Genomic DNA, 24739 nt, shown 5'->3' with positions numbered 1-24739 from the left:
TTGACCACCTCCAACTTACCTTGATTCATTGATCTTACATTCCAAATTCCTAAACAATATTGTTCTTTACAGAATCGGACTTTCTTTTCACTACCAGACACATCCACAGCTGAATGTCCTTTTGGCTTTGACCCAGCTGCTTCACTCTTTCTGGCGCTACTTGGAAATTCCCTCTGCTCTTCCCCAGTAGTATATTGGACACCTTCTGACCTGAGGGGCTCATCTTCCGGCATCATATCTTTTAGCCTTGTGATACGTTCCATGGGATTTTCTTGGCAAGAATACTGGAGTGGGTTGCCATTTCCTTCTCCAGTGGACCACATTTTGTCAGAACTCTCCGCCATGACCTGTCCGTCTTGGGTGGCCCTGCACGGCATAGCTTATGGCCTCACTGAGTTACGCAAGCCCCTTCGCCACAACAAGGCAGTGATCCATGAAGGGGATATGCATAACATTGCATAACATAACAATGCATAACATTGGCCTATGCTAATTTAGATGTCTAGATGCAGATTCAGAAATAATGGCTATCATTTAAATGGAAATACAATACAGCTCACCATACTGGAGAAAACTTGTGACCAGGTGAGGTGGTGCGCCTACCTGTTCACTGTGCTGTCCAGGTGCTAAGAGTTGATGGATAACATTTCTTAGGGTTCTTTATCTTTGAACCAGAATTGGGCAGGACAGCCTTTCAAAGCAATGATTGTCCTCTATAAAATAGGATAAATGGCCACCCTAAAAAAGCTGGCGGTATTGGTAGTCCAACACTGGTGTTGAGGTAGCACCCTCCACGGCACCTGAGGGCAGCCATTTTGCTTCGCTGTGACACACACCTCTCTCTGAAGGGTTGGCCCTGCTTTTAGGCAGCATGAGAGAGCTGCCTCAGACAGCAGACGTCGGGAGACAGGGAGTGGCGGCAAGGTGTTAGAGGATATGAGGCCTGTCCTGCACTCTTGCCCCCAGCCCGAAGTGAAAGCCAGTGTCGTGTAGCACTTACAGTGTTGGACTGGGACTGAGAAGATCTGGGTTCAAATCCCCACTTGAAAAATGAAGCTCACTGGGTGATTTTGGGCCAGTCACTGACTCTCAGCGCAACTGCTGGTCCCTGCAGTTTCTGTACTTGGAATAGGGGGTGGGGCTCCATCTTGTCCTTTACCTCAGGCAGCAACATACCTTGGGGCCAATATTTTGCCACCACTCCCTGCCAGCATGTGCCTCCCGAGGCGGCCCTCGCTTCGTTGAGTTATAGAATCCACCGGACCACCGCACACGCAGCCTGTGTAGCTGATTTCTGCCAGCAGTTTTGAACAAGCCCTTTAAAAGGCGAATGATTTTGTCGGCCAGAAGTGCTGAACCGAGCAGACTCCCAAGCTCACAGAGTCATCTCTGGCCAAAGGTTGCACAAGTAAAGCCAAGTCTGGGGGACCAAAACAGACCTGACCTGCAGCAATGCCGATACTAGTGAAGAGACACGCGCACAACGGAGTCAGAGCCCAATCTTAGAGACACCCAGCAGAGTTCCACAGTTTCCCTATGGAACCTGGCAACATTTATGACCTCACAGATCCTGATACTTGTCTTCAAAAGACATTCCTGTCTCTTTAACAACACTATTCCTATACATGTCTACTCAGAAGCAAGCCCCATTGAGTTCAGTGGGACTTGCTGCCTGGCAAGTGGGTATTGGATTGCAGCCGTAGGGTGCTTCCAGATGAGGCTTTTATCATGCAGTCACCCTGTCTCTGGGATGTTATTGGTTCAGATCAGACTGTTGGGTCAGGAGCAGGACCTTTTCAGTAGCCGCACTATGGTTCGCGAACTCTCTTCCCTGAGAAATCCACCACGCCCCTTTCTCCCACCGTCTGGAGATGTGCTATGAAAACCTTTGTTCCTCAAAGGCCTCTTATGATTGAGCCTTATTCTGTCCAGCAGGCTGGCTCTTTAGAACAGCCTTCCCCATGCTGATGTCCTCCAGATGTGTCAGACAACTCCTGGACATGCTGGGAGTTGTGGTCTAACACATCTGGAGGGCACCAGGTTGGGGGGAGCTGCTTTAGATTCTATTTGAAAAATGTGTTCTGCTCATGTACTGTTATTGTGTCTCCCTGTTTCGATGGTTTGATTGCTAAACCTGTAAGCCACCTTGAAAATATTTTATTTTGAAAGGCGGACTACAACAGATCAAATAAATAATCCATCTCACCTCCCCAATAATTCTGAGGCTTTGTTCCGGGATACCAAGGCTTTATGGAAAATAACCACGAGCTAGAAGGAGGCCTTGCTAATTAATTATTATCAGCTATTAATGCTGACTCTGTTCAATGCAGTGACTGTATTAGGTCAAAGAAGACGGAATCAGTCAAGGAAGGAAAACAAGAGGAGAAAGGACAGATCTTAATGAGACAAGCGCTCTTTAATTATGCGGCACTGTTTTCAGGCTATGCACACAGATTTAACTTGGCAAATGGCATAAACATGTTGGACGTGCAGAGCTTGTTAACATCCGAACAGTTCTGAAAGCCTTCTACTTCTGCTGGTGGAAGGGCACTGGAAAACAATGGCTAAGGTGATGGGATCAGTTCCTGCATAGCTGTCCACTGAGAGAAGAGGGAAGTGGTCTGATAGCTGATAATCCTATCAAGATATGATGGCAGACACTGGCTTAAAAAAAGGATTAAAACAAAGGCATAGAGGAAGATAGGTCTGTCAATAGCTTTTAGCAAAGATAGCTAACTTTTCCCAACCTGGCACTCTCCAGAGGCGTTGGACTACACCTTCCATCATCCACAACCATTGTCCATGTGGGCTGCTGATGGGATGTGTAGTCCAAAACATCTGGAGAGCATCAGGTTGGGCTCTTGCTTTCATCCTTGTTTGTGGGCTTTGCAGAAGCATCTAAATGGCTACTGAAAAGGCACTGGACTAAGGGCATTTGTACATGAGGCTTTAATCCCACACCTGCATTGGGGTTTTTGCTTCCGGATACTTTGTGGGATTAAGATTGGCTCCTATACACATGCTTTTTCCAGGGTTTTTCTTTCTCTGCCTTTCTGTATGTTTCATTATACAATCACTAGATGGTGCTGTGGTACAGCAGAATTGCACATTTACACCTAGGGATGTACAAATCCCTTACCTGGTTCGGGTCAGGTTATCCACTGGGGGGGGGGGGAGGCACTTCGTCCCTCCCCCTGAATTCCTCGACGGCGGGGGGAGATGATCCGGTCCTCCCCCCTGGAATCCTGCCTGGCCGGCTCTGCTCCGCGGTGGCTCCACGGAGCAGCCGGCCAGGGCCGTCTGCAGCTGGACTTCCGGCCACGGACAGGCTGCTGCGGACACAAATGGCGGCCGCCGTAGTGGCTGCCATTTGCATCCTTCCAGGCTGCCATGATAGGCTACATAAGTATTTACACAGCCTATCACGGCATGCCCCCCCCAAAAAAATGGCGTACGCAAATGGCGGCGGCTATGGCGGCCGCCATTTGTGTTCCCTATTTTTCACCGTTTTATCTTACATAAATATTTATGTAGGCAATTACAGCGAAAGAAAGGGAACCGCAAATAGCGTAGTGAGCGCTATTTGCATTGCTTTTTTTTTTTCGCCGTAATTGCCTACATAAATATTTATGTAGGATAAAACAGTGAAAAAAAGGGAACGCAAATGGCAGCCGCCATAGCCGCCACCATTTGCGTATGCCGTTTTTGTTTTCCCTTGGCTTGCCATGATAGGCTACGTAAATACTTACATAGCCTATCACGGCAAAGACCAGAATGCAAATGGCGGCGGCGGCAGCCGGTCGAAAGACCAGCCACCGCCGCCGGAGCCGCCGCCATCCAGAACATCCGCCCCAGGTAAGCCTCGTCCTGGGGGGAATCCGCGGGGGGGGGCAGGCCATTCCGCCATGGATTTCGGGGGGCCGAATGCCAGTGCATTCAGCCTCACTGAAATCCGTGGTGGAATTCTCCACCATCCCTATTTACACCAGGTTTCTATAGCACAATTCAGAGAAAATACCAGACTTTCCTCATTATGGAAAACCCTGCAATAATGTTTGCAAAAAGTGAGAGATGCCCTGAAGGATGACAAGGTCATGTAAAGGACCCACAAACTACTATGAGTGAGCAATCATGACCACACAATAAAAGTCTCATGTAGAAATGCCCTAGATGGATGGCTCTTTGGAGGGCTCTTGTTACGTAGCAAATAGTACTGGCTTCACCAATTTCTCCTAAGCCTCATGCCCACCTTATACTTCAAGGGGTTTACCTTTTGAATTGATGCTGATAAATATTTACTACCTTACAGCCTTATTTCATGCATGCCTACTCCAAAATGGATCCCACTGAGTTCAGTGGTTATTTCCAAGTAAGCCTGCTTGGGATTGCAGTCTAACGGCAAAACCCAACGTGATGTTAATTGAGTGATTGTAATTCACATGCCAAGTTTTTAAAAACTGAAAATAGAAGCTGTAGGGGGACACAATCAGGATTAAGACTGCAACAGGCAGAGCAGGGAGATCACCCATTCCGCATACCGAAGTCCAGATGAAAATCCCCCTCCTCAAATTCCTATTTACACCAGGAGGAAAGCTTCCATGGACCATTGCTTTCTTTCTGGGGTGAACAGCAGGTTTTGCGCGCGGGGGAGCGGGGGTGTCATTGGGACTACGGCATTGGGCAGGGATTGGGAACCAGCAGGCCTCTGGATGTTGCTGGACAACAACTCCCATAATCCCTGATCATTGACCATACTGGCTGAGGTGATGGGAATTGTAGTCCAGCAACATCTGGAGGGCTACAGGTAAGGATCATAGAATCATAGAATAGTAGGGTTGGAAGGGGCCTACAAGGCCATCAAGTCCAACCCCCTGCTCAATGCAGGAATCCAACTCAGAGCATCCCTGACAGATGGCTGTCCAGCCTCAGCTTGAATGCCTCCAGTGTGGGAGAGCCCACTACCTCCCTAGGTAATTGGTTCCATTGTCGTCTTGCTCTAACAGTCAGGACGTTTTTCCTGATGTTCAGCCAGAATCTGGCATCCTGGAACTGGAGCCCATTATTCTGTGTCCTGCACTCTGGGATGATCAAGAAGAGATCCTGGCCTTCCTCTCTGTGACAACCTTTCAAGTACTTGAAGAGTGCTATCATATCTCCCCTCAGGCTTCTCTTCTCAAGGCTAAACATGCCCAGTTCTTTCAGTCTCTCTTCATAGGGCTTTGTTTCCCTATTTGTTTCCTTTGTGTCCCTTGATCACCTTTGTTGCCCTCCTCTGAACCTTCTCCAGTTTGTCTGCATCCTTCTTCAAGTGTGGTGCCAGAACTGGACACAGTACTCCAGATGAGGCCTAACCAGTGCTGAGTAGAGGGGAACTAGTACTTCCCAGGATTTGGAAGCTATGCTTCTATTAATGCAGCCCAAAAGAGCATTGGCCTTTTTTGCAGCCACATCACATTGTTGGCTCATATTCAGCTTGTGATGGACAACAATTGCAAGATCCTTCTCACTTGTAGTGTTGTTGAGCCACGTATCCCTGATCTTGTAACAGTGCATTTGGTTTCTTTTTCCTATGTGCAGGACTTGGCATTTATCCCTATTAAATTACATTCTGTTGTTTTCTGCCCAGAGCTCCAGTCTATCAAGATCATTTAAATTTTGTTTCTGTCTTCCAAAGTATTAGCTATCCCGCCCAATTTTGTGTCATCTGCAAATCTGATCAGCATTCCCTGCACCTCCTCCTCCAAGTCATTAATAAAAATGTTGAAGAGCACTGGGCCCAGGACTGAGCCCTGTGGTACCCCGCTCGTTACCTCTCCCCAGTTTGAGAAGATCCCATGATAAGCACTCTTTGAGTCCGATTCTGTAGCCAACTGTGGATCCACTGGATCATTGTTTCATCTAGCCCACTGTGAGCTAGTTTGCTCATCAGGATATCATGGGGCACTTTGTCCAAAGCTTTGCTGAAGTCAAGGTATTACGTCTACAGCATTCCCTCAGTCCACAAGGGAGGTTACTTGATAAAAAAATGAGATCAGCTTCGTCTGGCAGGATTTGTTCTTGACAAATCCATGTTGGCTTTGAGTAATCACTGCATTGTTTTCAAGGTGCTTACAGATGGATTGCTTTATCATCTGCCCCAGAATTTTCCCAGGGATTGATGTCAGATTGACTGGTCTGTAGTTCCCAGGTTCCACCTTTTTACCCTTTTTGAAGATAGGGACAAGAATAGCCCTCCTCCAGTCATCTGGCACTTCACCCGTCCTCCATGATTTCTCAAAGAGAATAGACAGTGGTTCTGAGAGTTCTCCTGCCAGTTCCTTTATTACTCTAGGATGCAGTTCATTTGGCCTGGAGATCTGAACTCATTCAGAGTAATTAGGTGTTCCTTGACCATATGCCTATTGATCTCAAGCTGCAATCCTGCCCCTCCTGTACTTTGCCTTTGCCGGAGTGGGGGGGTGTCATATACCCTCTTTTGGGAGAAGACTGAGCCAAAGTAGGAATTGAGCACCTCTGCCTTTTCTTTGTCATCTGTTATCATTTTGCCATCCTTATTTAATAGCTGAACAACCATTTCTTTCCTGTCTTTTACTATGCACGTAGCTGAAGAAAGCCTTTTTGTTGCTTTTAGCATCCCTCGCTAACCTCAGCTTGTTCTCAGCTTTAGACTTCCTGACACCATCCCTGCAATTCTGTGCTACCTGCCTGTACTCTGCCTTTGTTGCTTGGCCTTCTTTCCACTTCCGATAAGTGTCCTTTGTTGTTTTCAGGTCATCTCTAAGCTTTTTGTGAAGCCACATTGGCTTCTTCTGTTGTCTTCCAACTTTTCTTCTTGTTGGAATTGTTTGTAATTGTGCCTTGAGAATTTCCTTATTTAAAAGCTCCCACCCATCTTGGACTCCTTTTCTCATTAGAGTCAGTTGCCATGGGACCTTACATATCATTGTTCTGAGTTTATTAAAATCAGCTTTCCTAAAATTCAGGGTATGCGTTTGACTACACCCAGCTTTTGCTTCCCTTAGAACCAGGAACTCAAGTATAACATGGTCGCTTTCCCCCAGAGTTCCTGTAACTGCTACTTTATCCACTAAGTCATCTCTGTTGGTTAGGATCAAGTCAAGGATAGCCGATCCTCTAGTTCCTTCCTCTATTTTCTGTAGGAGGAAGTTATCTGCCACACAAGTCAGGAATTTCCTGGAGGGGCCATGTTTTGCAGAATTTGTCTCCCAACAAATATCGGGGAAATTGAAGTCCCCCATTACTACGACATCATGCTTCCTTGAAATATTGGCTATTTGCTTTTCAAAAGTTTCATCTTCATCTTCTCCTTGATTGGGTGGCCAGTAGTAGACGCTGGCCACCAGGTTCCTTTTATTCTTTGCTCCATTTATTTTGATCCAGATGCTCTCCATGGGGGCTACCAAGCTCATCCTCCTGTATTTCTGTGCAGAGATATGTATTTTTCACATATAGTGCAACCCCACCTCCCTTTCTGTTCCTCTTGTTCTTTTTGAACAAGTTATATCCTTCAACTGCTGTATTCCAATCATGAGAGTCATCCCACCAAGTCTCAGTTACACCTATTAAGTCATAATTTCCCTCTTGAATTAAGAGTTCAAGTTTGTTCTGTTTGTTTCCCATACTGTGGGCATTAGTATATAGACATCGAAGACCATGTGCTTCATAGTCTGGTTTTCTTCCTACATGTTTCTGAAGACTATTATTGGGTGCTATTAGAGCTGTTCTCTCCGTTGCGGTGCATGAGCCTTCATCCATTGTTACCCCCAACTTTTCATCTCCCTTCCCCATAGGATTCAGTTTAAAGCCCTCCTGATGAAGTTCTTTATGCTGTGGCCAAACACATTCTTCCCAGCCTTTGTGAGGTGCAACCCGTCCCTTGCCAACAGCCCACCTTCCAGGAAGTATAGCCCGTGGTCCCAGAATCCAAATCTCTCATGCCGGCACCACCTTCATAGGTGAGATGTGAAGAATGTTGGAGAAATCCGCAATGGAGTCAAACGAGTTTGGATTTCCATGAATTCACCCTCTGGATTCTGTAGCACACCAGCTTTTTCTGTGTCAGGCAGATTCCACGGACTTGAGGATCAGATTTTCACTTTGGGGGGGGCGGCATTTGAGCTAATTCATATTGGCACTAATGTGAATTAGGACAAGTAGAATGAAATTCTGGTAAAAAAAAAAAATCAGTTTGGCGAGTGGACGACAGAACACAACTTGCCCGACAATCAGTGAAACAGACAGAATGGATGAAACAAAATCCATACATCACTAGCCGCTGCTGGCATAGGGGAAAAAAATTTATTCCCCACACACACATACACCTCATTTTATGCCATGGCCCAAATCCTGATCCCCCCACCTTCCCTTCAGCCATTTCAATTTTAAAAACTAGATACACATTAATTGTGAACACGCAGGTAATATCATGACTCTTTGGCCCTAAGAATCAAAATGCAGGACTTGTAAGAGAGGATACATTACTGTTCATCCTTATGGACCTGTGAACATAAGAAAACCTAGCACATGTGGCAAGTATTTCATCATATTTTTCAGTTATTTTAATTTGTTCCTTAAGTTTCAAGACGCTGTTATCAAAAATATATGGGTAAAGATATAGTTAGGTGTGTGATTTGTTTGTTAGTTTGTGGGTGATATAAGCATGTGCTGTCAGGTCCTGTTTGGGGTCTTCCATGCCTTTGGAAAGTTCACTGTGTATGGGGCAAAAGGCAGTTTCATCCTCACTAGCCCCTTTGCTGGGTGTCGCAGCCCAGTATTTCCATCCTCAGTGCAATGTGGTTGTTCCAGCGGACTGGGTGGATCCTCAAATACTGGGCAAAGAGTGGAGAGTCCAGGAGATTCACCGCTGGGCTGAAATAATCATGATTTCCCTGGAAAACCTGAAATGAAGGGGGAAAATAACGGATGCTTCCTTGGATATCTAAAACTCCTAGGAAATGACTGAGATGTGAAGGGACTGTGGAAAGTTTTACATCACAGTACATGGGATGCTAGGGCTACCATACCCACTACTGATGCCTACTGTGATTTCACACACACACACACACTTCTCTTCCAGGAGCTGCCATTTTAAATGTCCCATAATGCTTCTAATGTAGTGTTGGCATCCCACTGGGGAAGACCCTTTTAATTTCCCACAATCCTTTTTCAAAAGTGTGCTTGACATAATGTATAGCTGCCTTCCCCAAACTGGTGCCCTCCAGATGTCGTTGGACTACAACTCCCAGCATCCCTGACCATTGACTATGCTGGCTGGGGCTGATGGGAGTTTACATCCTGGAGGGCACCAGGTTGGGAATAGCTGATGTATAAAAAAAGGTAAAGGTGTCCCCAACCAGTCGTGACCGACTCTAGGGTGTGGTGCTCATCTCCATTTCTAAGCCGAAGAGCCAGCGCTGTCCGAAGACGCTTCCGTGGTCATGTGGCCGGCATGACTGAACACCCAGGTGCATGGAACGCTGTTACCTTTCCCGCCGAGGCGGTACCTATTTATCTGCTTGCAATTTCTTGCTTTCGAACTGCTAGGTTGGCAGAAGCTGGGACTGAAGACGGGAGCTCACTCCGTCACGCAGCACTCGGGTCTCGAACTGCTGTCCTGCCGACCGTCCGGTCTGCAGTTCAGCGTCTTAACCACTAAGCCACTGCGGCCCTCAAGCCAACGCGGCCCCCTATACAGCTGATGTATAGTTTGACCCTAATTCAGGGGTAGGCAGCTTACAGTCCTCCAGTTGTTTTGGCCTACAACTTCCATCAGCCCCTACCAGCATAGCCAATGGTGATGACGATGGAGTTGTAGACCAAAGTATCTAGTGGGCCACAAATCTGCCCTAAACAAATAACGTTGCCTTCCCCCAGTCACCACCTTCACTACAGAAACACTTTAAAGTGATGAATACAGAGAATTCATAACTGGCTGAGGTAAAACAAAATTGATGGGGTATACAGGAAAACCTGTTGTGAACCGCCCAGAGAGCTTTGGCTATTGGGTGGTATAGAAATGAAGTAAATAAATAAATAACACACACACACCAAGTGTAGGCCCCAATCACCAGTGGCATAGAGCCCTCTCACTCTTAAATAAATGTCACTTACCTTATCCTTTTGATCCTGCAGAACAGGTGACCAGGCCTTGCCATCCAGGCTGCTTGAGAGAGAAAATTCGCTCACAAACATCTTGGTAAAGACAGATTTTGCGCCTTGGGTGACTAGCCCTGTCACCCGCATGATCTTCTTAAAGTTCACCTGAAGCCACTCTGCTTGGCTGTCCACCTGTGGAACAGAGAGAAGTGCCCTCAACATGAGTTATGTCTGCCCGGGGGGCATATCTTCAACACAGGGCTGCATCAAAAGTAGGCATGATTGGGCTCCTGCCAAGGGCCCATTGACAAGAGCTATTCCATCTCTTCTTTCTTAACAGATTTTCCGTGGTAAAAAAAAAAGAAAAAAAGATGGAAGCAGTGGTGGGAAAACACAGGAGGGTTACAAGTGGATGACATATGGACCCCACATAAAATTTCATGGATGAGGGAGGTTGATAGTGTGATGAAAGAAATGTGGAAGAACCCACTTCTCTGGTTTCTCCATAGACCTCAAATAAAGACAATCCTATCCACATACGAAAGGGGTTTTCCTGGCACTGCTGACACTATAAACAGCCATCCTGGATCCATCCATGTCAAGCGTCCTGAAAAAGCCTAACCTGGACCCAGAGGATGTTAACAACTATAGGCTGGTGGCCAATATCCCCTTCCTAGGCAAGGTGCTTGAGCGGGTGGGTGCAGGACAACTTCAGGTACTCTTGAATGAAACGGATTATCTAGATCCATTTCAATCAGGCTTCAGGCCTGGTTTTGGAACAGAAACTGCCTTGGTCACCCTGTGGGATGACCTCTGTTGGAAGAGGGACAGGGGGAGTGCAACCCTGTTGATTCTCCTGGACCTCTCAGCAGCTTTCAATACCATAAACTATGGTATCCTTCTGGATAGGTTGTCTGTGTTGGGAGTTGGAGGGACTGCACTGCAGTGGTTCCGCTTCTACTTGGATGGCCGATTCCAGAAGATGGTGCTAGGGGATTATTGCTCTGTGCCTTGACAATTATGCCATGGGGTTCCACAGGGCTCTATTTCATCCCCTATGCTGTTCAGCAACTACATGACACTGCTGGGGGAGGTTATCCGTAGGTATGGACTGTGGTGCCATCAATATGCAGATGACACTCAGCTATACCTCTCCTTTTCATCAAACACAGGTGAGGCAGTGGCTGCTCTGAATCAAGGCCTGGGCATGGTAATGGACTGGATGAGGGCCAATAAACTGAGACTCAATCCAGTTAAGATGGAGGTACTGTTAGTGGATGGTTTGTCTGCCTGGCTAGGTGATGTTCAACCTGTTCTGGAGGGGGTTGCACTCCCCCTGAAGGATCACGTTCATAGTTTGGGGGTGCTCTTGGACCCAGAACTCTCATGATGCACAGGTGAACTCAGTGGCATGGAGCACTTTTTATCAGCTTAGGCTGATATACCAACTCCACCCTTATCTGGACAGAGATAGCCTAGTTACTGTGTCCATGCTCTGATAACCTCTCATCTGGATTACTGCAATGCGTTATATGTGGGGCTGCCTTTGAAAATGGTCCAGAAACTTCAGCTAGTCCAAAATAGGGCAGCAAGATTGTTAACAGGGACTGGCCAACGAGATCACGTTATGCCAGTACTTCTCCAGCTGCACTGGCTGCCAGTCCATTTCCAGGCCCGATTCAATATGCTGGTATTAACATTCAAAGCCCTTAACAGCTTGGGGCCAGGTTATCAGAAGGATCGCCTCCTTCCATATATGCCTGTCTGGACCCTAAGATCATCCTCAGGGGTCCTTCTCCAGGAGCCCCCACCAAAGGAAGTGAGGTGGGTGGCTACCAGGAAGAGGGTCTTTTTTGCTGTGGCCCCCTGGCTGTGGAATGAGCTCCCTAGAGAGGTCTGCCTGGCACCTACATTGTTCTCCTTCCAGTGCCAGGTGAAGACCTTTTTATTCCCCCAGTATTTTAGCATTTTAGCTTCTTAATTTTTTAGCTCTGGTGTTTTAAATATGTATTTTAAATCTCTGCATTGCTGCTAGGTTTTATTCTGGTTGTACTGCTATATTGTGCTTTTAAGCTTTCATATCTTATATTGTTTCATGCTGCACTCTGTGGTTTTAATTTTTGTGAGGCGCCCAGACAGCTTTGGCTATTGGGCGGTATAGACATGAAATGAAATGAAATAAATATAAATAAAGAGTCATGGCTGACAATTGTGCGAATAGAATCCCTTAATTCAGACGCTAAAGGGGAAAAATCCTACCCTGCCTTTTTTTAATGGTTTAATTGACAAATGGAGAATTAACCCATGACATTCACCCCCTATTCATTGCATGCAACATCTCATTTGAGCTATTGCAATACTTAAAGGTGTGTAATGAATTTGTTAATTGATTAAATGACAGACAGTTGAATAACAGCCCATTTTTCAATGGGTGAAATCAAATCTGTGTACATACATTTTCTTACTGAAACTCTTCACTTTGAGGTGTGGCAATATATAAACATTTACATCAGTCTTTACAGTGCAGTCCTATGCATGTTGACTTAGAAGTAAGACCCAATGTAGGGCTTACTCCTAGGAAAGTTTTAAACACATTTACCCAGGAGGAAGCTCCACTGAATATAATGGCATTTATTTCCAAGTAAACATGCACACTCACTGATGCAATGAATATGGACTTGAGCACGCTCCAGGAGAGAGCGCAGGACAGGAAGGCCTGGCGTGCTATGGTCCATGGGGTCACGAAGAGTCGGACACGACTGAACGACTGAACAACAACAAACATGCAGTGTTGCACTTAACTAATCAATTAAACAAGAGAGAGCTATTCAGTAAATAAAGGTCCTGAGCTGACAGCCTTATCAATGAGGTTTTACCAGTATAGAGTAAAGCAATGTTGTTAACTTCCTGGAACTGCAGCTCCCAGGAGCGTATGTGGCAAAGCAGTTCAGAGAAGGAGCTACAAATCAGGACGTACCAGGCTTGATGGACCTTTGGCCTGATCTAGCAAGTCTCGTATAATAAAGTCCCCAGTCTGAACCTTGCTTCTCCCACAGACTCATTAAGTGGTCTCAGACTCAGCCCCTCGATCTATAACAGGGGTGTAGCACCTCAGATCTGGTGGCCAAATGTGGCCGAGTTGGATGCCAAATTCCACCTTCCCGGGGTCCCCATAAGACCATGCCCCCTTTACCTGGCTGCCCCCTTCCTCCCCCCACATCCCCTCAACTGCTGATGTTTGCTGGTTCCCTGGCTTTTGTATGGTTCCCCCTGCCCCTACTCTAAAAGACTGAAACGCCTCTCCTCAGTCTTAGTTACTGACAGTAAGAATTTTAAAATATGTGAGTATTTTTGCCCCCTTGTCCCTCCCCCCCCCCACCGCTACAACGTGGCCCCCGAGGATATCTCTGAAACAGAATGTGGTCCTCTTGCTGAAAGAGGTTCAACACCCCTGATCTATGAGATGGGTACAACCTTACTGGGCTATTTTAAGGCTTACAATCAAGACATTTCTCTCCCTCTCTCAAAATACTAGAACCCGGGGTCATCCTATGAAGCTGATTGGTGGGAAATTTAGGAGAGATAGAAGGAAGGACTTCTTCACACAGCGCAGAGTTAAACCTTGGAACTCGATACCACAGGATGTAGAGATGGCCACCAATTTGGATGGCTTTAAAAGGGGGTTGGACAAATTCCTGGAGGAGAAGGCTATCAATGGCTACTAGTCCTGATGGCTCTATGCTACCTCCAGTATCAGAGGCAGCATGACCATGTACACCAATTGCTGGGGAACACAGGCAGGAGGGTGCTGTTGCACCCGTGTCCCGCTTGTGGGTTTCCCAGGGGCATGGGGCTGGCCACTGTGTGAACAGAATGCTGGACTAGATGAACCCTTGGTCGGATCCAGCAGGGCTCTCCTTATGATGTTCTTATGTTCATATATGTGAAGTGTTATAGAAATATGCTATATCATCATTATTGTATAATCTTAAACCGTCCTCTTGCCCTGGCAGGCACACACAAACCTATCACTGTCCCCACAGTGGCTGCGTTGAATGGAAAGCCCCATCCTGTCTTCCATTAGTGATTATATCCCCTCGCCGCACGCGTACAACTTACCTTTGGTCTCCATGCATTGCTTCTACCGTCCAAGTTCAGCCGGGCCAGGAAGGGAGACCAAGTGGAGAACACAGTGTCGATGTAGGAGGAGGCTGAGATCTGTTCGTTGGAGATAGCTTTGCTCTCCATTCCAAGTGGCATGGAGCAGCCTAGCACAGAGAAGGAAGAGACAATGAGATGTGGCAAAAGAACTTAAGAAGAGCCCTGCTGGATCAGGCCAAGGGTCCATCTAGTGCAGCATTCTGTTCACACAGCGGCCAACCAGCTGTCGACCAGGAAACCACAAGCAGGACATGAGTGCAGCAGCACCCTCCCACCCATGTTCCCCAGCAACTGCTGTAGTAGGCATACTACCTCTAATACTGGAAGTAGCGTATAGCCTAGTAGCTACTGATAGCCTTCTCCTCCAGGAATTTGTTTAACCCCTTCTAAAGCCATCCAAATCGGTGGCCATCGCTATGTCTTGTGCTAGTGAATTCTGTAGCTTAACTGTGCGCTGTGTGAAGAAGTCCTTCCTTCTATCTGTCCTGACCCTCACCCACCCTCAAGAGCCCTTCCTTCCCCACCTTTTTTTTGGCTGAGGGCGGCAGGGTAGCCATGGTCAAGCACCTGCCAAAGGCCCACACCCCATCGGGGGCCCACTGACAAGACCACCCTGGACTTGCTCCCCCTCTTCCCCATGGCAACCTGCTTGTTTGCCTGCCTCTTGCTCTGGCCCAGACAACGGTGGTGTTGGTGAGAAAGAGAAGCAGCAGACGCCACGGCCTACTTGCTGACCGGCCCTCTGCCTGCCAAGCAAGCAAGCGGTAGTAGTGATGAGGAAGAGGAGGAGCAATAGCAGCTGGTGACAATGGTGGTGAGAAGGCAGAGCCATGGAGGGAGGGGGGCCATTAAAGGTGTCTTGCCAAGGGCCCTCAAAAACCTGGAGCCAGTGCTGTAGCTCCTCAGTTCCTGAGCTGGCCCTCTGCTCCCTGGTCAGACGCATACATTTTCCCATTACATGACAGATGTCAATGCTGTTTGTCAATTTGCCTTGTCAGACAAGATTAGGAGAAGAGACCCTGTTTGGGGGAAATCTCACATTGATTTCTAACATGCTACTCCACATGTTATGAAGTTAGACTCTTACAAGGCTCATCCTAACACCCCTGCCTCTGAGGGAAGGAAGGTACTCTTAGGTTGCAATCCTATGCACACTTACCTGGGAGTAAGCTCTACTGAACACAGGAGCAGTTCCTTGCAAATAAACATGCATAGGATGTTTGTGTGGCGGATAACTTCCTCCTACAGAAAGTAGAGGAAGGAACTAGAGGATCGGCTGTCCTTGACTTGATCCTAACTAACAGAGATGACTTAGCAGATAAAGTAGCAGTTACAGGAACTCTGGGCGAAAGTGGCCATGTTAGACTGGAGTTCCTGGTTCTAAAGGAAGCAAAAGTCAAGTGTAGCCAAACACGTACCCTGGATTTTAGGAAAGTCAGTTTTAATAAACTCAGGTAAGGTCCCATGGCAAGTGACCCTAATGAGAAAAGGAGTCCAAGATGGGTGGGAGTTTTAAAAAAAGGAAATTCTAAACACACAATTACAAACAATTCCAACAAGAAAAAAAGGTGGAAGACAACGGAAGAAGCCAATGAGGCTTCACAAAAAGCTTAGAGATGACCTGAAAACAAAAACCCACACATATATAGGGGTGTATGAAACCCCACTTACCTGGCTCTGCTGGGTTCCGCTGGGGGGGGGAGGCGCAGAGCGCCTCCCCCCGGAATCCTGGCCGGCCAGCTCCGCTCCGCGGGGATTCCGTGGAGCCGCTGGCCGGCTCCGCCAGCATCCAGACATCCGGCCCCTGGCTAGCAGGGACGCAAATGGCGGCAGCCGTAGCCGCCGCCGTTTGCGTCCCTGAATTCAGCCGTGATAGGCTACGTAAAGACTTAAGTAGCCTATCATGTCTGGGTTTAAAAAAAAAGCGTACGCAAACAGCGGTGGCTATGGCTATCGCCACTTGCGTTCCTTATTTTTGGCCATCTTAGTCTACGTAAATATTTACGTAGACTAAGACGAAGACAAGAAAGGGGAATGCAAATAGCATTCCCCCTTATTTTTGCTGCTACGCTATTTGCATTCCCCCTTTTTTTTGCCGTCTTAGTCTACGTCAATATTTACATAGACTAAGACGGCCAAAAATAAGGAACGCAAATGGCGGCGTTTTTTTGTTTTGTTTTTTAACCCAGACGTGATAAGCTACGTAAGTCTTTACGTAGCCTATCACAAATGGGGGGCGGGGGGAAACAGACTGCAAATGGTGGCAGCGGCGGCAGCCAGTCAGAAGACCAGCCGCCACCGCTGCCGAAGCCACCGCTGGAGCCGCCGCCGTCCGGGGGGGATCTGGGGGGGGTGGCAGGCCATTCCACCACAGAGTTCAGGGGGCCGAATACACTGGCATTCGGCCTCACCGAGATCCGTGGCGGAATTCTCTGACATCCCTACACATATAAGAAGTGGAAAGAAGGCTAAGCAACAAAGGCAGAGTACAGGCAGGTAGCACAGAATTGCAGGGATGGTGTCAGGAAGGCTAAAGCTGAGAACGAACTGAGGTTAGCGAGGGATGCTAAAAGCAACAAAAACGCTTTCTTCAGCTACGTGCATAGTAAAAGACAGAGGAAAGAAATGGTTGTTCAGCTATTAAATAAGGATGGCAAAATGATAACAGATGACAAAAAAAGGCAGAAGTGCTCAATTCCTACTTTGACTCAGTCTTCTCCCGAAAGAGGGTCTATGACCCCCCTGGCAAAGGCAAAGTACAGGCTGAAGGGGCAGGATTGCAGGTTGAGATTCACAGGCATATGGTCAAGCAACACCTAATTACTTTGAATGAGTTCAAATCTCCAGGGCCATCCTAGAGTAATACTCTAGTAATACTGCATCCTAGAGTAATAAAGGAACTGGCAGAAGAACTCTTGGAACCACTGTCTATTCTCTTTGAGAAATCATGGAGGACGGGTGAAGTGCCAGATGACTGGAAGAGGGCTAATGTTGTCCCTATCTTCAAAAGGGCAAAAAGGAGGAACTTGGGAACTACAGACCAATCAGTCTGACATCAATCCCTGGGAAAATTCTGGAGCAGATTATAAAGCAATCCCTCTGTAAGCACCTTGAAAACAATGGAGTGATTACTCGAAGCCAACATGGATTTGTCAAGAACAAATCCTGCCAGACAAATCTGATCTCATTTTTGGATCAGATAACCTCCTTTGTGGACTGAGGGAACGCTGTGGACATAAAATACCTCAACTTCAGCAAAGCTTTAGACAAAGTGCCCCATGATATTCTGATGAGCAAACTAGCTCAAAGTGGGCTAGATGAAACAACGATCCGGTAGATCCACAGTTGCTACAGTGTCAAGGGCTCCTTGGAGGCCTCTCTCAGTCTAATCCAGTAGCCAAGTCCAGACACAGACAAAGGGATTCCTTTCAAAGCTTTATTCTTCTTTTACAACTTAACAACTCTACAGGTAGCAACTAGATCTGAGCAGCAGAGTACCTATGCCCTAAGTTGAAACAGTTGGTCCCCGTTTGAAAGGGAATTACTGGCAGACCCCTGAACTTAAGGACTAGGGAGAGTCCCTCCCCTTTTCCCTTGGATCCTTGGGGTGCAACCGTTGTTTGCGCGCCAACCGGGCACTGCGCCTCCTTTCCGCGCCCTCCATCTGGCGCCGCTCAATGCGTCTGCATCGCGCATCCACCAAGTCCGCTGTCTCTGCTCGGTCACTCCCTGGACTGCTTTCTAATCTAGGAATGCTGGTGGGAGGAATCTCCGTCAGCTGTGGGCCCTGGGAAAGAGGAGCGCGCTCCTCTCCCAGGAGCGACTGCTCTTCCTCAGAATCAGAACTACTCTGGGATTCTGTGGGCTCAGTGTCCACCCTGACATCCAGAATCAGACTCAACGAGTGCTTATCATGGGATCTTTTCAAACTGGGGAGAGGTAAACAGTGGGATATCATAGGGCTCAGTCCCGGGCCCAGTGCTCTTCAACATTTGTATTAATGATTTGGATGAGGAGGTGCAGGGAATGCTTATCAAATTTGCAGATGACACAGAATTGGGCAGGACAGCTAATACCCTGGAAGACAGAAACAAAATTCAAAGTGATCTTGACAGCCTGGAGTGCTGGGCTGAAAACAGAATGACATTTAATAGGGATAAATGCCAAGTTCTGCACCTAGGAAAAAGAAACCAAATGAACAGTTACAAGATGGGGGATACTTGGCTCAAAAATACTACAAGCGAGAAGGATCTTGGAATTGTTGTAGATCACAAGCTGTATATGAGCCAACAATGTGATGTGGCTGCAAAAAAGGCAAATGCTATTTTGGGCTGCGTTAATAGAAGCATAGCTTCCAAATCACATGAAATACTAGTTCCCCTCTACTCAGCACTGGTCATCTTGAGCATTGTGTCCAGTTCTGGGTACCACACTTGAAGAAGGATGCAGACAAACTGGAGAGGGTTCAGAGGAGGGCAATGAAGATGATCAGGGGACTGGAAACAAAGCTGTATGAGGACAGACTGAATGAACTGGGCATGTTTAGCCATGAGAAGAGAAGACTGAGGGGAGATAGCATTCTTCAAGTACTTGAAAGGTTGCTACAGAGAGGAAGGCCAGGATCTCTTCTCGATCATCCCAGAGTGCAGGACACGGAATAATGAGCTCAAGTGACAGGAAGCCAGATTCTGGCTGAACATCAGGAAAAATTTCCTGACTGTTAGAGCAAGACGACAATGGAACCAATTACCTAGGGAGGTAGTGGGCTCTCCCACACTAGAGGCATTCAAGATGAAGCTGGACAGCCACTTGTGAGGGATGCTTTGACTTGGATTCCTCACTGCCTTGTTGTGGCGAAGGGGCTTGCGTAACTCAGTGAAGCCATAAGCTATGCCGTGCAGGGCCACCCAAGACGGCCAGGTCATGGCAGAGAGTTCTGACAAAATGTGGTCCACTGGAGAAGGAAATGGCAACCCACTCCAGTATTCTTGCCAAGAAAACCCCATGGAACGTATCACAAGGCTAAAAGAGATGACGCCGGAACATGAGCCCCTCAGGTCGGAAGGTGTCCAATATACTACTGGGGAAGAGCAGAGGGTATTTCCAAGTAGCGCCAGAAAGAGTGAAGCGGCTGGGCCAAACCCGAAAGGACACTCAGCTGTGGATGTGTCTGGTGGTGAAAAGAAAATCCGATGCTGTAAAGAACAATATTGTTTAGGAACCTGGAATGTCAGATCAATGAATCAATGTAAGCTGGAGGTGGTCAAACATGAGATGGCAAGATTGAACATCGACATCTTGGGAATCAGCGAACTAAAATGGACAGGCATGGGCGAATTTAATTCAGGTGACCATCATATCTACTATTGTGGGCAAGAATCCCTTAGAAGAAATGGAGTAGCACTCATAGTCAACAAAAGGGTGGGAAAAGCAGTACTGGGGTACAATCTTAAAAATGATAGAATGATCTCAGTACGAATCCAAGGCAAACCATTCAACATCACAGTAATTCAAGTCTATGCCCCAACAACTGAGGCCAAAGAAGCTGAGGTTGATCGGTTCTATGAAGACCTACAACACCTTCTAGAACTAACACCAAAAAAAGACGTCCTCTTCATCATAGGGGATTGGAATGCTAAAGTAGGAAGTCAAGAAATCACCGGGATAACAGGCAGGCATGGCCTTGGTGTACAAAATGAAGCAGGACAAAAGCTAATAGAGTTTTGCCAAGAGAACATGCTGATCATAGCAAACACTCTTTTCCAACAGCACAAGAGGCGACTATACACATGGACGTCACCAGATGGTCAATATCGAAATCAGATTGATTATGTCCTTTGCAGCCAAAGATGGAGAAGCTCCATACAGTCAGTAAAAACAAGACCTGGAGCTGACTGTGGCTCAGATCATGAGCTGCTTCTTGCAAAATTTCGGCTTAAATTGAAGAACGTAGGGAAAACCACTAAACCGTTCAGGTATGACCTAAATCATATCCCTGATGAATATACAGTGGAGGTGAGGAATAGATTTCAGGGATTAGACCTGATAGACAGAGTGCCTGAGGAACTATGGACGGAGGTCTGTAACATTGTTCAGGAGGCAGCAACGAAATCCATCCCAAAGAAAAAGAAATGCAAGAAAGCCAAGTGGCTGTCTGATGAGGCTTTACAAGTAGCTCACGAAAGAAGGGAAGCGAAAAGCAAGGGAGAAAGGGGAAGATATACCCAACTGAATGCAGAGTTCCAGAGAATAGCAAGGAGAGACAAGAAGGCCTTCTTAAGTGAACAATGCAAAGAAATCGAGGAAAACAACAGAATGGGAAAGACTAGAGATCTCTTCAAGAAAATTGGAGATCTCAAGGGAACGTTTTGTGCAAAGATGGGCATGATAAAGGACAAAGAAGGCAGGGACCTAACAGAAGCAGATGAGATTAAGAAGAGGTGGCAAGAATACACAGAAGAACTATACAGGAAAGATCTGAATGTCCCTGATAGCCATGATAGTGCGGTCACTGAACTTGAGCCGGACATCCTAGAGAGTGAAGTCAAGTGGGCCTTAGGAAGCATTAGTAACAACAAAGCTAGCGGAGATGACAGTATTCCAGCCGAGCTATTTAAAATCCTAAAAGATGATGCTGTTAAAGTGCTGCATTCAATATGCCAACAAATCTGGAACACTCAACAGTGGCCACAAGACTGGAAAAGGTCAGTTTACATTCCAATTCCAAAGAAGGGCAACGCCAAAGAGTGTTCAAACTACCGCACCATTGCGCTCATTTCACATGCCAGCAAGGTCATGCTCAAAATCCTACAAGCTAGGCTTCAGCAGTATGCGAACCGAGAACTACCGGAAGTACAAGCTGGGTTTCGAAGAGGCAGAGGAAGTAGAGATCAAATCGCCAACATTCGCTGCATCATGGAGAAAGCAAGAGAATTCCAGAAAAACGTCTATTTCTGCTTCATTGACTATGCTAAAGCCTTTGATTGTGTGGATCACAACAAACTGTGGCAAATTCTTAAAGTGATGGGAGTACCAGACCACCTTACCTGTCTCCTGAGAAACCTGTACGAGGGTCAAGAAGCAACAGTCAGAACCAGACATGGAACAACCGATTGGTTCAAAATTGGGAAAGGAGTACGACAAGGCTGCATATTGTCACCCTGCTTATTTAACTTATATGCAGAGTACATCATGAGAAATGCCGGGTTGGATGAATCAGAGGTCGGAATTAAGATTGCTGGGAGAATTATCAACAACCTCCGATATGCAGACGATACCACCCTAATGGCAGAAAGCGAAGAGGATCTAAAGAGCCTCTTGTTGAGGGTGAAAGAGGAGAGTGCAAAAGCTGGTTTGAAACTCAACATTAAAAAAACTAAGATCATGGCATCTGGCCCCATCACTTCCTGGCATATAGAAGGGGAAGAAATGGAAGCAGTGACAGATTTTACTTTCTTGGGCTCCAAGATCACCGCAGAAGGTGACTGTAGCCATGAAATTAAAAGACGCTTGCTCCTTGGGAGGAAAGCTATGGCCAACCTAGACAGCATAGTAAGAAGCAGAGACATCACCTTGCCGACAAAGGTCCGTCTAATCAAAGCTATGGTTTTCCCAGTAGTAATGTATGGCTGTGAGAGCTGGACTATAAGGAAGGCTGAGCGCTGAAGAATTGATGTGTTCGAACTGTGGTGCTGGAGAAGACTCTTACGAGTGCCCTGGACTGCAAGGAGGTCAAATCAGTCCATCCTAAAGGAAATCAACCCTGAGTGCTCATTGGAAGGACAGATAATGAAGCTGAAGCTCCAATATTTTGGCCACCTAATGCGAAGAGAAAACTCCCTGGAAAAGACCCTGATGCTGGGAAAGACTGAAGGCAAAAGGAGAAGGGGACGGCAGAGGATGAGATGGCTAGATAGCATCACGGATGCAATGAATATGAACTTGAGCACGCTCCGGGAGAGAGCGCAGGACAGGAAGGCCTGGCGTGCTATGGTCCATGGGGTCACGAAGAGTCGGACACGACTGAACGACTGAACAACAACAACAACAATGAGCAGGGAGTTGAACTCAATGGTCTTGTAGGCCCCTTCCAACCCTACTATTCTATGATTGTCTTGTTAGAGCAAAACTAACTTGGTAACCACCAGGTATACCCTCAGATCTATGGAACAACTAGTTATCAATGTCTGGTCCAACCGTGCTACTGTTCTACAGCTAAAGGGGCATGGGACATACATTCAATATCACAATGCCTCTATACAAATCTATGGTGTGACTACACTTGGAATACTGTGTACAGTTCTGGTCGCTGCACCTCAGAAAGGACACTTTAGAACTGGAAAAGGTGCAGAAAAGAGCAACCCAAATGATCAAGGGAACAGAGCAACTCCTCTATGAGGAAAGCTTAGAACTTCAGGGGTTTTATAGCTTAGAAAGTAAGGGGGGACATGACAGAAATGTATAACATTAAGCCTTGTGCAGAGGAAGTGGATACAGAGAAGTTTCTCTCCCCTTCTCATAATATTAGAACCCAGGGTCATCCAAAGAAGCTGAACAGTGGGAGATTCAGGACAGACAGAAGTACTTCTTCACACCGCACATAGTGAAGGTGTGGAATTTGCTTCCATAAGATGTAATGTTGGCTGCCAACTTGGATGGCTTCAAAATGGGATTACACCAATTCATGGAGGATAAGGCTATCAGTAGCTACTAGACATACTATCTATACTGCATTCAGCATCTAAGGTCCTCCTCCAGGTGCCTCCTCCAAGGGAGGCTCAGAAGGTGGCAATAAGGGAGAGGGCCTTTTTGGTGGTGGGCCCCCCAATTATGGAATGATCTCCACAGTGAGGCCCATCTGGCGCCAACATTGTTTTTTTCAGTGCCAGGTTAAGACCTTCTACTCTCCAGCATGTGGCAGCATAGGATAAGGACAGTGGAGCCTGGTGGCTCCAATTTCAGTGGGGCTGTGCATCCATTCTGGGTTTCAGTCAGAACCAGCCAGAACTCTAAAGGAGGTATCCAAGGTTCTGAACCCTAGCCCCAAAATAGGTTCAGCACCTTGGATAGCACCTTTAGAGTTCTGGCTGGTCCTGACTGAAACCCAGAATGGATTCATATCCCCACTGAAATTGGAGCCACCAGCCTCCACTGGATAAGGTTATTTAATCGAGAAATCCTGGGATTTCTTATGGTTGCTTATTATAAAAGTGTGTGTGTGTGTGTGTGTGTGTGTGTGTGTGTGTGTAAATTGCAAAGAAGCAGATTCGAGCTAAATGTTAGGAGAAGCTTCCTAATGGTTAGAGCTGTGCAAAAACAAAACAGACAGCCTTAGGAGATGGTGGATTCAGCACTGCTGGAGGTATATAAGCAGAGGCTGGCTGGCTGGCTGGCTGGCCATCCATCAGAAATGCTGTAGTTGCATTGAGCAGGGGGCTGGACTAAATGACCTCCATGGTCTCTTCCACCTCTGTAATTCTAGGATTTTTATGAATGGGAGGGATAGAAAGCCTCATTGCCTACTGTTCAGGTCGCAGCCAAGCAGCTCCATGCGCAACGTGTTGCGGATGCTGAAGTGCGTTGGGTGGAGGCGGAAATAGCGAGCTACAATGGGAGGGTCAAATGTGTTTTCTGTCACGCCTGCTGCATCCACGTTCCCAAAGAATATCTGCAGGAAAGGAGAGAGAAGCAGCCAATTTACACCACTGCATTGAGAGTAGAATAGCAGAGGTCTTTTACATCACTTGCTATTTGATTCTTTTTAAAGGGAGATGTCAGGATTGAACCATTTATATCAGGGGTGCCCAACCTTTTGGGGTCAGTGGACACATTTGGAATTTAGAGTGTCATTGGCACTCTCACAAAATGGATGCCATTGGGCGGCTTGACCATTCATAAAAAGGCTGCCACGGTGGGCGTGGCCAGTCACAAAACACTCATTTCCCAGAAGGAAAATTAGTGAGACTAAAAGAAAAGCAACTTGCCCAAAAACCTAGTAAAGGCAGAGGGAGGGTCTGAACTCTAAAACACAAAACTACTCACTTGAATCCAAATAACGGTGGTGATGCAGCGTGTCATCATGTCAGCCTCCCAGTTTAGTTCCTTTTTTAAAGTGTAATTTAAAAATATCTTTAGAGATAAAGTAAAAATCAGGAGAGGCATGGAGTCTGGGGGGCATCAAGAGAGGTGTCTGCAGGTACATTGGTGCCCACAGAGATTGCCCACACTGGAGAAATTGTGATCAGGGCCTAAGCAGAGCCTTCGTGGAATCCACATTCCAGTATATAGTAGGTGAGCTTACAATGTACGAAGCCAAGAAAAGTTTTCGGAAACCGAAAGAGAATGACTGCAATTTAACTGGTACAGGAGGGAAAGGGCCATATCCCACTGGTAGAACACATGCTTTGTATGGCAAAGGTGCCGGGTTCAATTCCTGGCAGCATAAATTCAACAAGTAACAAAA

At 46.8% G+C, this 24739-nt stretch overlaps 1 protein-coding gene across 1 annotated transcript in view; it reads right to left on the bottom strand.

The window, feature by feature from the left end:
- Positions 1–7394: 7394 nt before the first annotated feature.
- The window catches only part of F8 (coagulation factor VIII), a 79714-nt gene continuing 62369 nt past the window's right edge, over positions 7395–24739 (bottom strand). Inside the window, exons 23-26 of the mRNA XM_084813327.1 lie at positions 23800–23944; positions 14236–14384; positions 10132–10308; positions 7395–8918 (exon numbers count right to left, since the gene is read on the bottom strand). Of these exons, the coding sequence (XP_084669453.1) occupies positions 8763–8918; positions 10132–10308; positions 14236–14384; positions 23800–23944 (627 nt within the window). The 3' untranslated portion in view covers positions 7395–8762. The remainder of the gene's footprint in view (positions 8919–10131; positions 10309–14235; positions 14385–23799; positions 23945–24739) is intronic.

The sequence above is a fragment of the Heloderma suspectum genome, chromosome 9, assembly GCF_057233095.1.
Source record: "Heloderma suspectum isolate Gila_16-S chromosome 9, 16-S_ref, whole genome shotgun sequence".
In the NCBI taxonomy this organism is placed as follows: Eukaryota; Metazoa; Chordata; class Lepidosauria; order Squamata; family Helodermatidae; genus Heloderma; species Heloderma suspectum.
Note: the sequence above shows the minus strand (reverse complement) of the source record. Positions and strands in the feature narration are given on the sequence as shown.